This window comes from Micropterus salmoides, unplaced genomic scaffold, assembly GCF_014851395.1.
Source record: "Micropterus salmoides isolate LMB-PRFRI ecotype aquatic unplaced genomic scaffold, ASM1485139v1 Ms_hic_scaffold_12, whole genome shotgun sequence".
Classification (NCBI taxonomy): Eukaryota; Metazoa; Chordata; class Actinopteri; order Centrarchiformes; family Centrarchidae; genus Micropterus; species Micropterus salmoides.
The window spans coordinates 26,770,083-26,790,428 of record NW_024040263.1 but is presented as its reverse complement, the minus strand read 5'-3'; the positions used below and the strand labels follow the sequence as shown (position 1 = coordinate 26,790,428).

The 20,346-nt window shown below is 40.1% G+C and overlaps 1 protein-coding gene across 1 annotated transcript in view; it reads right to left on the bottom strand.

Annotated features, from left to right (window-relative positions):
* chrna8 (cholinergic receptor, nicotinic, alpha 8) overlaps nt 1-18,973 on the bottom strand; it is a 56,018-nt gene extending 37,045 nt beyond the window's left edge. Inside the window, exons 1-2 of the mRNA XM_038714325.1 lie at nt 18,263-18,973; nt 6,947-7,086 (exon numbers count right to left, since the gene is read on the bottom strand). Of these exons, the coding sequence (XP_038570253.1) occupies nt 6,947-7,086; nt 18,263-18,332 (210 nt within the window). The 5' untranslated portion in view covers nt 18,333-18,973. The remainder of the gene's footprint in view (nt 1-6,946; nt 7,087-18,262) is intronic.
* Nucleotides 18,974-20,346: the final 1,373 nt, after the last annotated feature.

The following is a 20,346-nucleotide window of genomic DNA, read 5'->3' as shown; positions in this document are numbered from 1 at the left end:
AACCATCAGATGCCTTGAGCGGGATATTGAACATGACAAAAGAGTAGTGATTACAGAAAGAGGGAGGCAGCTACATCCGAGCCAAAGTAACGCATTTTAAAATAAATGTGGGTGTTATAGTGGGTGTAACAGGGCTGATACTGCCTATGCAGCTGAGCGAAATAGAAAGAAAGAAAGGTCAGCCCCCCCCCCCGCAAATCGCACCCTGGAGATGTGTAATATTGTTTGTCCACCTTCATTGATTTAAGAGCACTGCACCATCTGTGCCTCTAATGAAAGGAGTGGTTGTTCATATCTCACTCATAGGATGAGTTCTTAAACATGATTTACCTAATAAAGCCCAATATTGATCCAGTTAAAGGTATTCTGTACATTTCATGCCACTATTATACTTCTACTCCATCACATTTCAGAGGCAAATCTGTATTTGTACTTTTTACTCCACTACACTAGTTATTTTTCAAGTTAAGACTTTACAAATTTATAAAATAAGCTACATTGCTAAAGACTAAAAAACTGCTTCCTCACCTTGTGACCCCTCAAAAAAGCAGTTGGGGTCCATGTCACATTTTAGATACTGTATCTAACAGTTCCCCAAAGAGTGATTTAAATAAATCTAAAAATGGTTTCATTTAACTAAATATTTAAAGCCCAGGGGTCTGCCTTTGAAGGCGCATTGCTATGCCTTTCTGGTGATCTGTGGAATAGCTTGAAACAAATTGCAGGATGCAAATGATGCCAACAACTTGCTTGCACGCAAACCTGCTCACATGAGCGCGCTCGCACGGATTCACTCTTGCTCTTGTGCACAATAAAAATAAAACAGGGTCACACTCTTTACATAGCTCCATAGTGCTTCTACTGTTGAAAAACTCCACAAGGTACCTTTAACTTTGACCAGATAATAACTTTTATGAAGTCTGGGGTTTTCATGTCCGGTAAAATTTTGCGTTTCTCTCAGTCCGGTTTCCTACCATTATCCTCTGATAAAAGGACTTTTTTGACATGGACAGTGATGCAATAAAAATTTTAAACATGGGATTTGGGATCACTTGTTTTTGCAGTCATATAATTGTCAGATTTTAAACACCTATACCTATACACCTATACAATTTTCATCATTACAAAGATGTATGATCAACTTCAAAAGGGACTCAAACTCTGTCATCAATGACGTGCAAAGCAAACTCCCTGCTCTTACTTCTTGTGAAGTGAAAATCGATTCCCGCCGCTCCTCACCACCTCCCTAACTCCCTCCACACTCCAATCTTATCTCCACCTGTCCTTTCTGATCTGTCCCTCTTTTAAACAGCCTCCTTTCTCCGCTTCTGAAATAGAACAGCCTCCCATTGTGTGCTTCACAAAGCAATATTTTTAAGTCCCTTTGGTGTGTGTGCGCACCATCGAGGTTGGAGTGTTGTGGCTTTGGTTTGGAGGTGGCTGTGTTTTCGCTCTAATTTGTGCCTGACCTTTCTTTCTTTCTATTTCGCTCAGCTGCATAGGCAGTATCAGCCCTGTTACACCCACTATAAACACCCTAATCGCTTCATTTCATCTCTTTTCTTTCAATCTCGATCAGAGGGTCAGTGTTTCAAATATACTGGATCAACAAAAAGTGAATACAAGAAATCCTGAAAACAGGAGTCATATCTCAGAATCATCTATCATGCTTCCTGCTCTTGGCTTCACTTTAGATTTTCATAAATTTCCTGAAAGACATATCTTTAACAGGCCATTGGGATATAAAGGATGAACAGGATGCCCTCTCGTTTTAATGGTTCAACAAATGCGATGGAATATCTGCTGCACCACAAGAGTCTGTGCAGACAGGGTGCAACGCAGCCTGGTTTAGCCAGAGCACAATGAGAAGTGTCTGTCTTCATATACTTTCTTGTGTTTATATTGATAGAATCAATATAAGCACATGCAGAGAACTGCCAGCTATATTGTGGAAAGCAGCATTTATTAAGAGGAATGTTTCTGAATCTTCACCAGCAAGGCTCATTACCAGTAACAATATGATCCCTATGCCAAAGCTCTTGATGTATACCTTTTGCTTCTTTGACTGTTTCTTTCATTCTTTTTTTCTATACTTACATGTTACTTACATGTAACCTTGGAGGTGGTACAAGAAGTATTTCAATCCTTTACTTAAAGGAAACATTTAGGGAAATATGCTTATTCGTTTTCTGGCAGTGAGTTAAGACCCATTCGGCCTGGATTTATTTCTCTAGAGATGGGGTGATTTTAACATTGCCTGGTCAGTGATTTTAATCTCGTCTTGAGCGTGGGTTAATGTGGGTAATTTTTCACCCCCACACCAGGAATACTTGCAGCTACAATTACATACTGAGTTTTTCATGTGGAAAGAGTTGCTTTTCCTTGCACTGCATTTTATCAGCTCAGTGTGAAATGAGACTTTTGCGTATAAATGTAAGTCGAAAATGTTTTTGATAATCTGAGAAGCATGTTAACTCCATTATATAGGCCTATTTGGAAACCAAGACAACAAAGGAAAGAAAGTTAAGCAGGAGGGCAAGACCTTGTAAGCTCATCAAATAGGCTTTTGTAATCTCAGCTACAGCTAGGCACTGGTATTCTCTTTTGGCTTTGTTTTGGCTTATCCCACCTCTGCCTGTACTGTTAATACTGTCTAAATGGAGCTATAGATGAGAAGATTATATATGTCTCATGAGAAGCTAGGGCCAGCAGCTGGTTAGCTTAGCCTAGCATGAGGACTGGAAAGAAGGGGAAACAGCTAGCCTGGGTCTATCCAAAGTTAACAAAATCTCAGACCAGTACCTCCTTTGTTTAATCTGTACGAAATGACAATGAAAAAGGGTACAGATGACAATTAGCCGTTTCATGGGGGGGTTGTTCTGGATTGTTTCTTGGCTCTAAGCAAGGGTGTCACTTTGTGTTGAAAAGTGGTGGGGACATAGAGGCTCAGATGAGGGTTGTGAAGAGACACAAGAAATCATGATACGTGATATTAGGTTCACGAGAACAAGAGGAAAAAATCCTTAAACAGTGTTTTAAAGATATCCTCAATGCCGAGATATATGAGTGAGGGTCTGGAAATTTTGATCATTAAACAGTTAATTTTCTGCATTCTGGTAAACATTTCTGCACCAGTTTATGGTGGAAATGTTTTTATTTATGTGAAAGGAAACACAAAATTAAGGTGGCAGGTGACATTTCAAATTATATAAATATAATAGAATATAATACAGTGCAGTTCACAGACATTCTGTGTTTCTTTCAGATGTTTCTCCTGTAGATCAACTTTTCTCATGTAATATCAGGCAACACGTATGTAGGCATGATTTAGTCTTTCCTCCTCTTTTGTCATGTTGTTGTTGTTGTTAAAGTTACTGATTGGTGCATGCACGTTAAAATAAAATACAAAAACAATTTAATGTAGGAATTTACTGAAGGGTTTTACAGGATTACTGGATTTTGTTACCTTTGGACAGAGCTAGGCTGGCTCTTTCATTCCATTTCCAGTCTTGGTGCTAAAATAAGAAAACCAGCTGCTGGCTGTTCCCTTATATATAATGAAAATATATAATACTCATAATGCCCTGTTTGTTTTTACTTTTATATTACATTATTGGATAATTATTACACCTGTATTAATGTGCAAGTAGCATTTTACTGTTGTAGTTGGTCTAGGTCAAGCTAATTTCATATATCATCATCATATATTTTGTATGTAAAATCTTCAACTATAAAGTAACCTGTAATTACAGCTGTCTAATAAATGACATAAAAATGTAATTCAGTATAAATATAAAGTGGCATGAAATAGAAATACTCAAATACAGTACATTCACCTCAGATTTGTACTTTTTCACATTTTACCACTGAACCTTGGTTTCTTTTCAAGCATCATAAGGCACATGGTAGCCCTTCCCATACTGGATGGTGACTGGTGTTAAGCTCGTCTGTCAGTCTGTCTGTGTATCTGTCATTATTCATGGTGATGAACCCAGTCTGTGAACATGAACCTGCCCCAGTTCCCTGGTTAGGGAGTTACCCAGGAGCAGATGGAGGAATCAAAGGCCACATTACACACGCATACACACGCACTGAACAAGCTTTACATTATTTACAACTGCCCAGTAAGCATCAATTCACATGGTCTTGCCAGTTTATCCATTATGTATCGAGTCAGTGAGCATTGTAGCATACACACACACACACGCACATACATTTAAATAACATGTTCAAAATCATATATTCAACAACTAGGCAATAATTTAAGACAGAACATTATTATTACATACATTAAAATCTCCTTCAAAAAAAGTTCTAAAAGGTGTTATGTGTTATGTTCTCTCTGAAGATCGTCTCGACTCAGCGTTTCCAGTCTGTTGTTTGCAATCTCTAAGAATACATTAAAATGTTGTTTCATATATGCTGTAGGAGACATGCCCATATTTATAATAGAATGGGAATCCTATATTATGGCCAGGCTTTTACCACCATGTAGTTATCATTAGAAGACATACATGTCTTGTGACAGGGCTGGCTCAGGGATGTGACGGGGTGTCGGCTTGGCTTTTTTGGATGAGTGCTCCGGCTGTGTGTTGGGGCTATCAGGCAAGAGGTTGTGTGTGGGCTGGAGAGTGGATAGGTGCATGAGGTACAGGAGGGAACACACAACAAAGCACAGGGCAAACACAGAAGGAATGAAACAGAAAATAGGATGTGACAGAAAATCTGCCCAAACCACAGAAGAGTCGGTTTAAGAGCGGAGGGTTTGACATGAAAAAGATTGAAGAGCAAACAGAGAAAGGGATGATTATGGCAACATTGAGGTAAATGGGGTTTCTGTGTGTTTCTTGGTATATTTGCATGTGGGCGTTTGTGGGTGCAAAATATGGGACACACAGATAAGAACTAACGTTTTTAACAAAGATTTTTTCTTAAGAAACCACTTTAAATGGGATACATGCCAAACAGTTGTATTGTGTCCAGGTTTTGGAGAGTTTACAGAAAGCGTTTACAGGAATAGTCTGACATTTTGAGAAATACACTTATTAGCTTCCTTGTCGAGAGTGTTAGTAGAACATTGAGATCACTCTTAAATCTGTATGGTAAATATAGCCAGTTAGCTTGACCTTAGCAGAAAGACTATTGAAACTGTGGGAAACAGCTACGCTGGTTCTGTCAAAAAGGTTAAAAATGCTCCTACCAACATTTCTAAATGCACTAATTAATACATTTTGGGTGACTGTATTGCACTCAGATAGTGCCACATGAAAGTAGAGGTATAAAAGCACCAAAGACGCACTGAGGGCGGATTGTCGACCTCCGGGAGTGTTCTGGGAAGAATTGTGACCAAGCGAGAATCTTCCAGTCTGAGACGTGAAGTCAACGCGGAAGTCCCTTAAACCTGCATTCTATTCAATGGCCAGCAGGGGGCGACTCTTCTGGTTGCAAAAAGAAGTCTAGTTCTATTAGAAATAATGGTAAAATGACCCTACTTCACTTTAGTAATGACTTTATGGTCTCAATCACTAGTTTCATGTCTTGTTCAACACAGCATGATGTTCATTTAGTAAATTATGGTCCCATTTAGAGGAAAATAGACCATAAAGCAGAGTATGCTTCAGGGCAGGATTGATAAGTTGTTATCATGGCGATCTGTCAATAAAGCTAGAATGACTCGTACCCACAGCACTGTGTAAATTTAACCAGCGCCGTTGAAAAAGCTTATTAGGAGTTGGCTGGCTCTGATGAGCACATTTAGTTTTAAGACTCAGCTCTGTTAAAATGACAGTTAACGTGAATTACAGATGAACCTAGCTAAGCAAGCTAGCTAGCTCCACACACGGGGGCTAGCTCCACCGTCTCGTCCAAATATGGTTACGTCTGGTGCCGCTGGTTGCAAAAACTCAACATGGCTGCGCCCTATTGGCCAAACCCGAGGCTTCAAAACGGCAGTCCACAAACCAACAAGTGACGTCACGATGACTACGTCCACTTCTTAAATGCAATCTATGATTGTGACCACATGGAACAGAAGTGTAAATGCAATTATGTTGTCAGTCCACATACATCTATGTGGAGAGAAATTTGACTTCTGCAAATAAAATCAAATGTTTGACAGCACATACAGGCAGTGTGTCCAGTATTGTACATGAACGTGCAACATGGGTGTGTAATCCATGTAGGAAAACATCAGTGGAAAGGCCCAGAGCTCAGAGGCGGTTCAGAAAGTTATTATACAGTCTATATGCAGCGTTAACCTCCGCTTAATGTTTTTAGTCTTCAGTACATATACTAAGCTAAACCAACCATCTTTTAGCTGTAGCTTCATGTTTAATGGACTGAAATGAAAGTGGTAATGATCTTCTCATCTAACTCTCAGCAGGAAGGCAAATAATATTTCCCAAAATGCTGAACTATTCCTTTAGAGGAGATGGCACATGGAAATAGCTGTGATTAGAATGGAAAAAAGGGTCAGAGAGGGAGAGAGAGTGAGGAGCAACTCAGAAGGAAAAAGAGGCAAAAATGTGAGAGGGCATATCTCAATACTGAGAATGAATTTTCTTGTTGAATGAAAGGAAGGACTCAGGGTCTGTCGTGCCAAGAAATGAAAAAGGATCAAGGGGAGAAACAAAGAACTTGCTCTTTCAAAGACGAATATTCTCACTTGGTTGGGTGCTGCCACTGGTGGAAAAACAGTCTTAAGTTCAGAGGAAGATGAAATACAGTAACCACAAGGCAAGTGCATTAGCATGCACCACAGTGACTGCAGATAAATCAGATTGAATGCCTTTAACAAACAAAACAAACATACCTGAAAAATATGCAATATGCAAAAAGTTTGACAAAAAGTGCTCAACTTAACTTTCACTTACTCACTCTCTGTGTTCCGTCTTGAAACATACTCTATACCCTCCTCTTGCCAAAACACACAGGCCCACACACTCACCACATCAATGATTTGTAGCAGTGTGAGGCCGAGTTCCACCACAATGGGTGCAGAGTCGTTTTGGACAGGCCTTTCCAGCCGATTGTAGTTCACCATCAGCTCACGGTACAGCTTTCTCTGGTACACACCGCCATGACAGCCTGGAGTAATAAAGGGAAAGGAACAATATCAGTGAGACAAAGGGAAGGATGAAGGACAGGAAGGAGTTGAAGGATAGGAGTCGTTTGGGGCCCTATACGCTCACCAGCAAGTTGCGGAGGAACTCCAATGGAACTCACGCTTTCTAGCAGCAACCTCTGCTGGGACCAGTCCAGACAATATTAATGGGGGTGATAGCACGCCTCATAGCTGGATGTAATTTTAAAACATCACAATTATCATCCACCGCTCAGTCAAGGTGACAACTCTGGAATAATTCAAGATGGAAAGTAATGGATTGACACTGACTATTGATTAAATATTGAATTTAAAATATTGATTAGCCAAGCATACTGGGCAATATGGACGCACATTTTTCAGTAAATAATAACCGTTCAAATAGGTATTCAGCCAAGCCAGAGTATAAACAGTATTAAAAATAAACAGTAAACAGGGGAAGCCAGTTTGAATGGGCCTGATAATATTTCTTACTCTAATAATTAAAAATGGTTGTCCCCTCATTTTTTTCTACTTCAAGCTCTCCAGATGGACGGAGCAAACTGTTTTAAAGGAGGGAGTTTGTAGTGGGAGCACAGTCAGATGTTACTGTGTGATAATGGCAAATGATTTACATGGCTCACAAGTCAGGTAGGTGGGCACCTTAGCAGAAGTTTGCTTGGGGCCCCAGGGAGGTCAGGACTGGCTCTGGCAGGTAGTCCAATTAACGTTACATTAACCACACAAGTCAATTTTTAATCATTTTAATATTTGCCGTCAATCAGTCTAGATACAATCTGGACATGCTAAAAAATGATTTGGGCCGGCAGTCTGAACAAGACCTGTGTGTAAGAAAACGTCCTACTTTGGTGCCCCCAGTGGTGCTACTGAAAAAGTCACTGCAACTGACAGCAATGTACGACCAGGGTACAACAAGATGAAAGGAACACATAATAATTCAAAATATGCTATAATCACAAACAAGTCTAAACACTGCGGCTTCAAGCTATCATCCTCTGAAACTGCAGACCAGATTCTTCTCCCACATAAAGGTGATACCAGCACAACATTCACAAAAGCTCCAGACTCCCTCATCCTTCAGTGTCTCATCTTAGCCAGAATTGAAAAGGTCTCAGACCACATCTCCCCAGTGACCCTTGTCCAAATTAGATGTTGTCTAAACATATTCCAGCAATTACCAAGTGACAGCCAAGATGTGAGTGCACCCACAATGACTGAGTGGATGACTAATTAGCAAATGAGACAAAAACAAAGACAGACAGCTCACTGTGTGTTTGTGTGTGAGGGTGTTGGCGAGTGTCAGATGGGGCACCCCTAAATCTTGGCACGACAGGGAATCTGCATAATGGGTGAAAGTGGCAACCAGCACAAGTGTTGAGAATCAATGGAGTGAAGCGAGCCCAGCCAAACCAAGCTGAATAGAGTTTAGCTCACCATTTCAGCGCCCTGGCACTGAGCCACATCTCTGAATGGGTTAATCTATAATAGTAAATTTAAAGTCAATCCACCTACATCCTGTGTTTCCATTGTTTGTAGAAAAATGATACATCCGGCATTTGTATTAAAACATTTTCTTGTCCTTTAAGTTGCAACACTCCATGCAAAAACCTCCTGTTCCTCCTGCACACGAGACAGAGGATGGCACAGTCAAGTGCAGTAAGTTCTGAACAATTTGTTTTCTGAGGTTCAAGCAGAGACACACACACAGGCATGGCAGGTTTATTTGTCTAGTACCTTTCAACACCAAGGCAATTCAAAGTGCTTTACATACAGAAAGGCCTTAAGAAAAGATTCAGTGTGAGCTACTAACAGGTACAGCAGACTGCACTAGATACATACAACATGTTGTTAGTTAGTTGTGATGACTTATTCCAGAGCGTCCTCAGGCAGTGGGTCTGTGTCATTAGACTGGGCTTTGGTTTGCATTAAGGCAGCTTTCCGAGAGCTACATGTTTATCCCCACAGTGTCCCATATCTGATGCTTTGTGTCAGTAGTTCAGTAGTTATGTAATGTCTCGCTTACTCACAACTTATTCTGTATGCCTCCTTCTTGTTAATGTGCTGAATGTTTGTATTTACACAGCGCCTTGCTGAGCATGTACAGTCTACTAATATATTGTACTAGTTGGCCCCTTATTTAACATCTAGATGAAAAGACTGGCCTATCAATACCTTTAGATGCTAGCAAAATTTACTTTGAAACAGTCACATTTAAAGCATAGCGTAACACTGAAAATCTTGTTTTTGTATGTAGGCATGATTTTGTCATGTTCAAAGGGAGAGAACGGAAAACTTGTTGTTGATATTGTTAAAGTTACTGATTGGTGCATGCATGTTTTTGGGTCATTTTTATAATCAGTAGCTTGTTTTTTTAGCTTAGGTTACTTTTTAGGACAATGCACATTTGTTTCTTCTATATTTTAGTTGTACTGCCTGTTTTCTTAATGTGCAAATAAACCTTTCTAAAGGCATATTAATTTTTTATTTAATTGCAAGCTATATTTCAGAATTTTCTTTTAACAAATTATGCAAACTCAGCCATTTCAAAAAGTGGTGGCAGCCTCCCCAGTGTAAATGACACCTATGGTCAGCATACCACAGCAACTGACCACACCCAACCACAAAACATCTGAAATGTTCAACCAGAGGGCAGTGAGACACTGCTTTTCTGCCTGGTGTTGAACTCATATTAATCTTATTTAGCTGAAAATATACAGATCAATATCACTTGACAAATTACAGCACAGAAACCATTACCATGTACAGAGGAAGCTAGATGTCACAACCATGCAAAGGGATGCTGTAGCATGATCTTTCTATCAAACATGTAGCCTCTTGTTTTGGCCCTTTTAGGTCAGGATGTTTTTTTGTGTTTTTCACATGTCACATTAAACCTGAAGGTGTTGTGTGGAACAGCCTTTGTTTCTGTTGTAAGACCAATCTTCTTTTCTTTTTGCAAGGTCAAGCCATGTAATGTGGCGTGTGTCTAAGATAAAGATTGCCAGGTTTCCTGCACAAAACTGCCAACAGGAATGTATAGGGTCTTCTGTAAGTCTTTTCTTTCTGTGACAACTTCACAACTTTACAATCATTTAGTTCGAAAAGTTACAGCAATATGGCTTTTATGTCTTCTGTAAAAAACTCTTACACAAAAAACTGGCCTTGCCTCGCTTGTTTTGTACATTCCATGCTGTTGCACAATAGGAATTCATATAGCATGGGAATGAATGGAGGCACAGACAGATGATTAAAATGATTCATTGGAACGAATGAAGAACATCAAAGCCTCAGTTCTCATGAAACGGCTGGGGAAAGTCCTGCTGATTGTTGTGAGGGATGAGAACAGATAGCTCATCACTTGTTCAACATGAGTTTCCTGCCCAAGTGTACTTGGCTGACAGTGTGACCTGTCACGTTAAAGGTGGTCACAGGGGTTTTAAGTAAGACCAGATTACTGTCTCCTTATGTTGTGTAGCCCTAAGGGTAACTATGGCAGTGTGCAAAATGTGTGGGAAAAAGTCACTCTTTCTGCACTCTGTGTGTGTGTGTGTGTGTGTGTGTGTGTGCGCAGCTGCAGCTAATGGATCGATCAATGAACAAAATACCCACTCACAATTTATGGATTCTCACATTTCATTCAAATACTCACTATTCCGTTATTGTGAAGGTCTTACAGTACACATGTAGTCATTATTTAGTCATTTTAGCTGTGATCTGAGATTCGTTTAGAAATGTGACTGGGGAAATGAATGAGCAACACTCTTCCCTGCCTCAAAACCTGTAACTCTGATGAGTCAAAGTTCTACCTCAATATGGCCTGTGGAGACTAGAGAATAGGTATTGGCATGTACTCTATATATACATGTAATGTATCTAGCTTTTTTTAGCTTCGTTTCTTATGCTGTTTATTTCATCCATTTTAAATAGCTCTTTATACTGTTTCTTGAAGGACGATGCTTAAAAGGCTGTTGTTGTCATGGGCAGCATGGACTGCGCTGTAAATCAACATAATGCTCACAGCACCATTACAAAAAAAAGAAAATCAATTGACCAAAAGTTCAAGTACTAAATATAACAGTCAGCATTGCATTTTTAAATCAGTCCAAATTTTCATGTCACAATGATTTCTACATGGAGACATCTGCACCTGAAATGCATGAAAACACAGTACAAAGTACAAATCTTCAGTGTCACTGAATTCACTTCAACTTCAAATACAACACACTGTTTTGTTTCAGGGAGGGCAGTGACTAGTAAGTCTCCATACTGCAATGTAGGGCTGCGATCAACAATTATTTTATTATTGATTATTCTGATTCTGATATTATTCTTTTCTCAATTAATCATTTGGTCTATAAAACATCAGAAAAATGTCCGTCACAGTGTCCGAGCTCAAGGTGATGTCATCAAGTGTATTGTTTTATCCGTCCAACAGTCCAAACCCCAAAGATATTTAATTTATCTAAAAGCAGAACAAAGAGTAACAGTAAAAATGTAAATCATGAAATGATTGCTAGAAAAAGCACTGAAATTATTAATCGATTATCAAAATAGGTGCAGATAAATTTCTTGTCTGTTTAATTGACTAATTGTTGCAGCTCTTCTGCAATACAACAACATAGTATTTTTCAACCACATTCAGCAGCACATTTCAGGGCCACTAAGCTTAGTACGGCAAAGATGCGCACCAAGTGTGCTCTTTTTTTAATTCTTAATGCTCATGCCTGCAGTGTATTTCAGTTGCAAATGTTTTTTTTTGTAGGGTTAGAAAATGTGACGCACTGTAGCAGAAGAGATAAGGTACCTTCACATTATACTTCTCTCTCCCTTTTACTTCAACCACATTTTTCCTGTTCAGATGCAATCTTCTGGCCATCTCTGCCAGACTTGCAAGTAAGTGTTCACCTTTGTTAAACTTGCTTATTTACCTGATTGGGCAATATAAATACTGAAATAAAACTGATACACTGTGTTTGGGAATGAAGACGTTATTAATATGTGCCATCGGCTTGTTTTATACAACACTGCACTGCCAGGCTATCATCATATCCCATAATTTGGGGGTATTTTCAGTGGACAGATGGCTAATGTGAGCCCACATTTAGACACTACCTGGACAAAGATCCATTTTCAAAAAGCCTTAAGATCTCATTTCACTTAACACAAGGCATTTCAAGCTCCACGTTAGGTCTTCTTCTCCCTATTTTTCCTGCAAAAAAACTCATCCTCCAAATATTCATCTTGCCTTCGGAGCTTCCCTCTGACATACAGAATTTTCTGTCCCACTCTTTCACGGCCAAACCACATTTTCACTTCTACCCTCTTTTGCATCTCCCAGATTGCAACAGTTTTTTTCCTCCAATTTTCAGCAATAAAACCAGCCCTCACTGATTTGCTACATGATCCACAACCTTAATATATACGCTGAACATACCAATACAAACAGAGCCCTAACAGCCTGAAGGCATCTATCAATTTCAAATGGCTACCATATATCTCTCTCATCGCATTAGTAACCTCTCGTATTTCCATTTCAGAGCCCACTGGGGGCCTTGTTCGATCCTCAGTCATTAAAGCTTAGTTGTATTGTATAGAAATAAAAAGTGCTTATTTTATTGCTGGGAGGCTGCGGCAGTAGACACTCAGGCAATTCACTTTATGAGTCGTTCACCCTTGAAAGTACTCGCTGCCCTCAAAATCATTTTTACAGACCTGATGTCCATGGTGTCAAAGACAATGACACTCACAGGTGTAACAAATCATTGAGGCAAAAGCTGCCGCAGATTAAGTATTACCAGGAATAAAATCAAATCTCAAGTGAAACAGTAAAACAAGTAAAATTCAAAAATCCCCTTTTTGCTTTATGGATCTATTTGACTGCTTGTAATTTGGGAATAGTCATGCAATTTCATAACAACAATCTTAGTCTATTAGGGTTATTTTCTCAAGAGCCACATTAGAATTTATACAACTGCTCTCACAAGCTGAGTGGGACTGACCAGTAAACTGATTTTGATGTTTCTGCAGAGTGCTCAGGTAATGTACAAAAAGATTCATTTTCAAAGTAAAACAGAAACATCTAAAGGTGAAACTGCCCACAAAAGCACCTTGTAGATCGGTAAGCATACCAACTCTTCCTCCCTCTACTCAGCTATGCCAAGTGATATTTATATCTGGAAATAAATTTTACCTATACTGTACATCTTTGATACACAAAGACAGAGACAGTGCTTATTTACTAGTTATTTACATGAATTATTTGCATCCACAAGGTGTTCCTACTGAAATAAAGCACATACTGAGTATACACTCACCTAAGGGATTATTAGGAACACCATACTAATACTGTGTTTGACCCCCTTTCGCCTTCAGAACTGCCTTAATTCTACGTGGCATTGGTTCAACAAGGTGCTGAAAGCATTCTTTAGAAATGTTGGCCCATATTGATGGATAGCATCTTGCAGTTGATGGAGATTTGTGGGATGCACATCCAGGGCACGAAGCTCCCGTTCCACCACATCCCAAAGATTCTCTATTGGGTTGAGATCTGGTGACTGTGGGGGCCATTTTAGTACAGTGAACTCATTGTCATGTTCAAGAAACCAATTTGAAATGATTCGAGCTTTGTGACATGGTGCATTATCCTGCTGGAAGTAGCCATCAGAGGAGGGGTACATGGTGGCCATAAAGGGATGGACATGGTCAGAAACAATGCTCAGGTAGGCCGTGGCATTTAAACGATGCCCAATTGGCACTAAGTGTGCCAAGAAAACATCCCCCACACCATTACACCACCACCACCAGCCTGCACAGTGGTAACAAGGCATGATGGATCCATGTTCTCATTCTGTTCACACCAAATTCTGACTCTACCATCTGAATGTCTCAACAGAAATCGAGACTCATCAGACCAGGCAACATTTTTCCAGTCTTCAACTGTCCAATTTTGGTGAGCTCTTGCAAATTGTAGCCTCTTTTTCCTATTTGTAGCGGAGATGAGTGGTACCCGGTGGGGTCTTCTGCTGTTGTAGCCCATCTGCCTCAAGGTTGTGCGTGTTGTGGCTTCACAAATGCTTTGCTGCATACCTCGGTTGTAACGAGTGGTTATTTCAGTCAAAGTTGCTCTTCTATCAGCTTGAATCAGTCGGCCCATTCTCCTCTGACCTCTAGCATCAACAAGGCATTTTCCTAATAATCCTTTAGGTGAGTGTACATTCCCTATTGACTAAAGGTAATTTGCATGTTTTTCTATGTGTAAATGTCGACAAGTTAACAGTGTGACCTACCATTCGTAGAACTATAGAATCAGTAAATGCTACACTGAAATCCAACCAACATTACAAATGCTGCATGAAACTAACCAGTTTACGCACACCTTCCATGAACTAAAGTTATAAAATGCAACATGGCACACCCATAGATTCCCTGTAGTATTCATGTCAAGGAAACTGTTTGAGTACAATAGAGAGCAGCTGTAGACAACTATACAAAATTATACACCCCTAAGCGAAATCCTAATCTGGGTTTTTCCCATCTTTTTGAGCACCATATTGGAGACTCCAAGAGCCAGAAGGAAACCCCTAACAGCTCGCTGCTCGCGGCAATATAACATTTGAGGACAGTAGGACAATGCCAGAGTAGAGTTGAGTCCATCTTTAATGTCACCAAGAGGCAGTTTGGTTTACAGACAGTGGTCAAAATGAATATCACAAGGAAGAACAATTCTGTAAATACCCAATAAATAAAAGACAGACATTTGAGTGAACGTAATGAAAACGAGAGACAACCCGCCATCAATATTAACAGGTACCAGGCACAGCTTGTTCAAAAGGCATGTAGTTGATGGGATAAAGCACAAAACCCCTGAGATAGTTTCCATTACTTACAGGTTGCAATGTGCAGTTTGCAATACACTTATATATATTGTTTTCATAGATAATGCATTTGGCTTACACATGATTACGTTTTCCTTTACGGATGTTCCCATCATTTTTCACATTAATTTATCCTTTACATTATCGTATTAGATGTGTTATTAAAGTGTTCATCTCGAATGTTTCTCCTTTCAAGATATGCCTAGCTAAAGAACATTACTAATAAGCGCTTGTTAGGGTCTAGGCTGCAATCTGATGAAGGAAACATTACCGGAAACTAGATACCATTCAACTCAAGAACATGACAACACTCAGAAGGACTATCCCACCACAGAGACAGATTAAATATTGATTAGCCTCAGGCACTCTGAACATCGAGGAGACTTGGCCAAATTTAAAATCGAATCACATTAAAGCAGCTGGTTCACAGATATCTGTCTAAGATCAATACATAACCAGAATCTGAGAAGCAAATGAGACAGTAGAACAGAATCTGATCGGGTCAACTTATTTTCCTCCAGAATATCAAACAAGGTCACTTCGCGGAAATATGTTTTAAGAAGCTTTTCGTCTGACTTAAGAGTGCATACAAACATTATTCTTAAATGCAGAGTGGTCTCATGCATCATGCAAGTTTTCCTTGTTACATATTTGCTTCACATTTACAAGAACGATACATTTATGCTGTGGTGCAGCATCATTTGTTTTTAAAAAGTTCCCTTAAAACTGCATTCATTGATTTTATGGCCACTTGTGGACACAACACGTACTATCATGTAATAAAGTTGTGATGACACCATATGTTAGCCAGCACATCCAGCAGGAGCAACATTATAATTCATTTGGAGTCATGTTTCTGGCCACCTGAAGAATGAAAGCCCAAAATTCACACTCTTTTTAGCTCTGTTTTTTCAACTTCTCCCTAGGGAATTACCTGGTACGCCTGGAGACGAGGTTGATTAGAATCATAAGACTGAACCAGTAAACAGTAAAGTTGCCGTCCCAAAAAACAAAACAATGAGCTGAAAGACACTAACACGCTCAGCAGAACCAATGGGAACTGCAAAGGGAATAATAATTTGTTCCAGAAACCCCTTCCACACAACACAAACACTTTCTTTCCTTATTAACATAAAACTATTGATTAGTGCATGGTGACTCCATTCATTTAACTCCACCCTTTAACTCTGGCTATAGAAGCTTGATTAAGGACAATATAAAAGGCCAACAAGCACATTAAAAGGGTTTTAATCAATCATCCACATTGTCATTAGGGCAATTAAGGCTGTTGAATAAACTTCAAACTGTTCAGCAGAAGGACATTTGTCTTAGTCACCCTGGACGCAGACCCATGAATCATTCAATTCCAGTTTGTCATTTGCATGCGTTTACATCATGGTTTACATTAATTGATATAGAATATTGTCTTCGAGGTGGTATTTTCAACACGGGTCATTCCTAATCAATAGCAGTAGCAGAAAATGATTTAGTTCACATTTACATATGAGCAAAATAATTTACAAAATTTAAACACGGGCTGGCAGGAACCAATTCAGGTATGTTTGAAACTAGGACACACATTTTACCAACTTTTCTGGAAAAGCAATTACACCCATGTTGGAGCCTTTACAACAATAAGAAAGAGTGTGCGTTTTGAGCCTGTCTTTCCTCCACTTTTATAATGAACAGTGAGGGTGTTATAGTCAGTGGTTTCCTGGGTTGTTTCAGAGGAAGAACTCTCATTAACAATCACTGCTGAAAACATCTGTGACAAGTCAACTGCAAATTCAGATAATCACAGTTCAGCGAGCAATGACAAGACTGTGTCCAGGCTACATTTAACACCCAGAGAAACTAATTGGAGGGACTGTGTCTGGAACAGAGGGTGGACATAACAATACAAACAGCTAATTATGTGAACATCAGGGAACACGTGACCTTGCACTTCTAGAAGAACTTGATCTAGTCGTAGAAATTCTTACCAATGTCTAGTGGGACGCCATATCACTCCTCAAGAAGGGAAGAACCATAAAAGAGGTAGAAATCTACTTGATACGTTGCACTCTGGAAATTTTCTTAGAAGGTTCAAAGATGTTTACATATGCTGATTAGGGATCACTGACATTTTGGTGTCTGTGAAATTTATTAAGCAGTGGGCCATAGGGACAACTACGCCTACTGCTGTAGCCGTTACACCATACACAGAGCACCTGCCTTTGTAATTGCAGTTTATTCACTTCAGGGTAGAGTCCTTTTTAATCTAAATGTTAGTGTCCAGTGTCATTCCTCTACAACCTGTTGGGAGAACATGTGAGGACAGTAACACGGGGAGGAGGCCTCTGTCTGCATGTGAAGCTTATTGATAAGGAAATAAACCCTGCTCCATTTAAGGGACACTTACAGTAACAACTCCAGGTAATATTCCTGGATGTGTAATGTGTCAAGACCTTCTCTTTCTTCTTCTTGTATACTTCAGTCAGACAGAGGGAAGGTAGTAGTCCCCCCAAAATAGGTTCTGTCAGTAAAAAATGACTGTGTAAGTAGAAAATATCATAATATATTTTTCATTCATATCCAGAATAGGTCTAGAATGTAAACCAGGGCTTCAAACATAGCTATTACAGAGATTTAACCTCCTCTCTAGCTCTGGTCGACTATAGTCACGCATTTATCAATCCGTTAGCTGCAGATTACACTGAAGGGATGAACCCATGAGCACAAATGTGTTTCATGCATCAGCACTGGGACGCAGTCCTTATTCTGGACCAGATGTTGTCGGACTATTAAAGAAGGCTCATTCGCGTGCGCGCACGTACACACAAACACCCACTGACCCACGCACTGCAAGCTTGCACATTTAAGTAATGCAGCAGCGTATTAAACTGTGGTGATCTTAAGGGATTCAGCAGCCTTTACACATATTATAACACAAGTAGGCTATAAATTGTTGTATAGCTGTAGTCACTTACCTATTAATTAAGTTGCCTTTCTGAAAGAACATTATAGGCTACTATATATTTCTTAAGGAACCTTTCAAACAAAACGATCTTGTTCGGGCAACCCCAGAACACGCATTTGCCAGTCTCCCGTCAAGCCAGATGTGCAGTCGAACTAGTATTAAGTGTGTCTTAACTGCAGCTTTCGTCTGTCTGACAAATGTAAATTATGCCAAGATGACAAAAAAAAAATAACGTCAAAGAAAAAGTGCCTGGCTGCATCTTTTTCTTTTGGTCTCTGCATCTTCTGACACACAGGAAACAGACTGAAGGCTCCGCCAGTGACCCACCTTGACAGCAGAATGTCGCCCACAGGTAAACACCAATCAATACAGATCCGGCACACTTCCGAGGCTCCATGGCAGCGGCGGAGCAGAACTCCGTCTGTCGTCCGCTGGGGATGTCAAACTTCGAGGGAGTGCAGCTTTGTCAGACTGCTGGTGCTCTCTCTCTCTCTCTCTCTCTCTCTCTCTCTCTCTCTGTGTAGCTGGAGCGCGCGCACACACACACCCGATGTCTGTCTGCTTGTGTTTGAGTCGACTGCCGCGTCAAAAGTCACTTCGGATCCTGCTCTCCTCCCTGCTCTCTGCGCTCAGCTGTATTTTATACACCGTCTGGAGTTTGTCCTCTGCGTGTTTCCTGTAGTCTCAGTGTGCGGTGACGATGACAGCCACCTGTCCGCTGGAGGGCTCCTGCGCAATTCTGTCAACTTCGTCAATGTTTTAGACTATACCCTCCAGTCACTTCTGGGCTCATCCTCATCTGCTGTAAGTGCGATGACTAAAGGAAACACGAACACGCACCATCTAAACACAAGATCAGAGGGCGACATGGCCCCGCCGTCCTCGACTTTGAAAAACTTTTCTTCCTAATGTTCAAATAAAATGAGTCCAAGCCTTGCTCAGCGCATGCTCAATAGTAGCATACATTTGATCAGCAGGATGTTGACGGCATCGCTGTTTCACGCCTCCCCTTCCAACCTAAAGTATGGGTACAGGGATCATGTGACTGCCTCATCCTTGTCCTCTTTCCCTCCTACAGGTGGGAAGGTTGAGATGAATGCTACTGAGCAACAATAAAGAATTTCCATTTCTTTTTATTAAAGCTCACAAATTAAAGAAAAGGTAGGAATTCCCCATCTCTTCATTTTTCATTGTGGAATCCTTCTAAAAGAAACCCCACTCAGTCTTGTCGCTCTTAAAGTATTCTCTTCATGTACCTTCTCTTAATCGCTTCCCTCATCTTCTCTCTGTCAGCAGCCTTCGCCTCTTGTGTGTCAGCCACTTTTACACAGCACACTCCTATTTTCATTACCCCGTTTTTCCTCATAATGGTGTTTCTATCCCTCCCTCGTTTCATCGTCCTCTTGCTTCATCCTGCCATGCTGTTTCTCCTCTCCACTCTCTATAATATCTACAGTCTCACCTGTAGTATCCTCAACTTTCTCCTCCAGTTACTGTATGTTCTACCAGCAGATAGAGACCTGTTTGAGTGTTGGTGTTCATCCATTGCTTTAAATGAAAAACAATGTATAACACCACAATTTCACAGTAACTGCACAGCCATTATGTAAAAAAAATAGACATGCAGGACAAGAGAAAACAACTAAAAAGGATTGTTTCAGCTATTTATGAGCTGTAAGGAAACCGCTGATGTAGGTCTTCATGCAAACCTGAAATAAGTTTATAGTCATTGATGGTAGTTTTTGGATGTATCCAAACACAGAGGCACATTCATTTAAATAATAACCGCTTGCTCAGAATATGTTAATGGTTCTACTAGCCTGCTAATCAGGTTCCCATGACTGCATGTGCATTAATGTCTTTCTCTAGCCTGTTGCATACTGTACATGGCATGAGAACAGATCATACTGTACATAAGCCATAAACCCCTGCAGGGGGCAGAGAAACTGTTGAGTTATTGGTATTGATCCCTACGACATTATAATCCTGTTCTCTGTGGTAACAATCTCGTCTCCCTCTTAATTTGGGTGCTTATCCTTACAAATTGTGGCATGTTAACGTATACTGCTTTTTCCTACATAAATTCCCTTGGAATTCTACCCTTGTGATTTCTAAACAGCTCAAACCTTATTTTAGTGTTACAAATATCAGCTGACATACTCTACATTTTACCACAAGGTCATTATGTTGCTATTTATAGAGAGCAGCGGCGCAGATGAGGAATTAAGTTCATAATTTCACGCACGCACCACTGAATTTGTTTTCCTATTCTGTCCAGTATGGTGAATTTTGGTGAATGTGGCCAGTTGTTAAAGCAAATCGCATCACATAATCACCTCTAATGAGACAGCCTGAGCTTCAGCGTGGTGCTGACAGCGGGGAAGGAAAACATCTTCAGGGCACACAGGCAG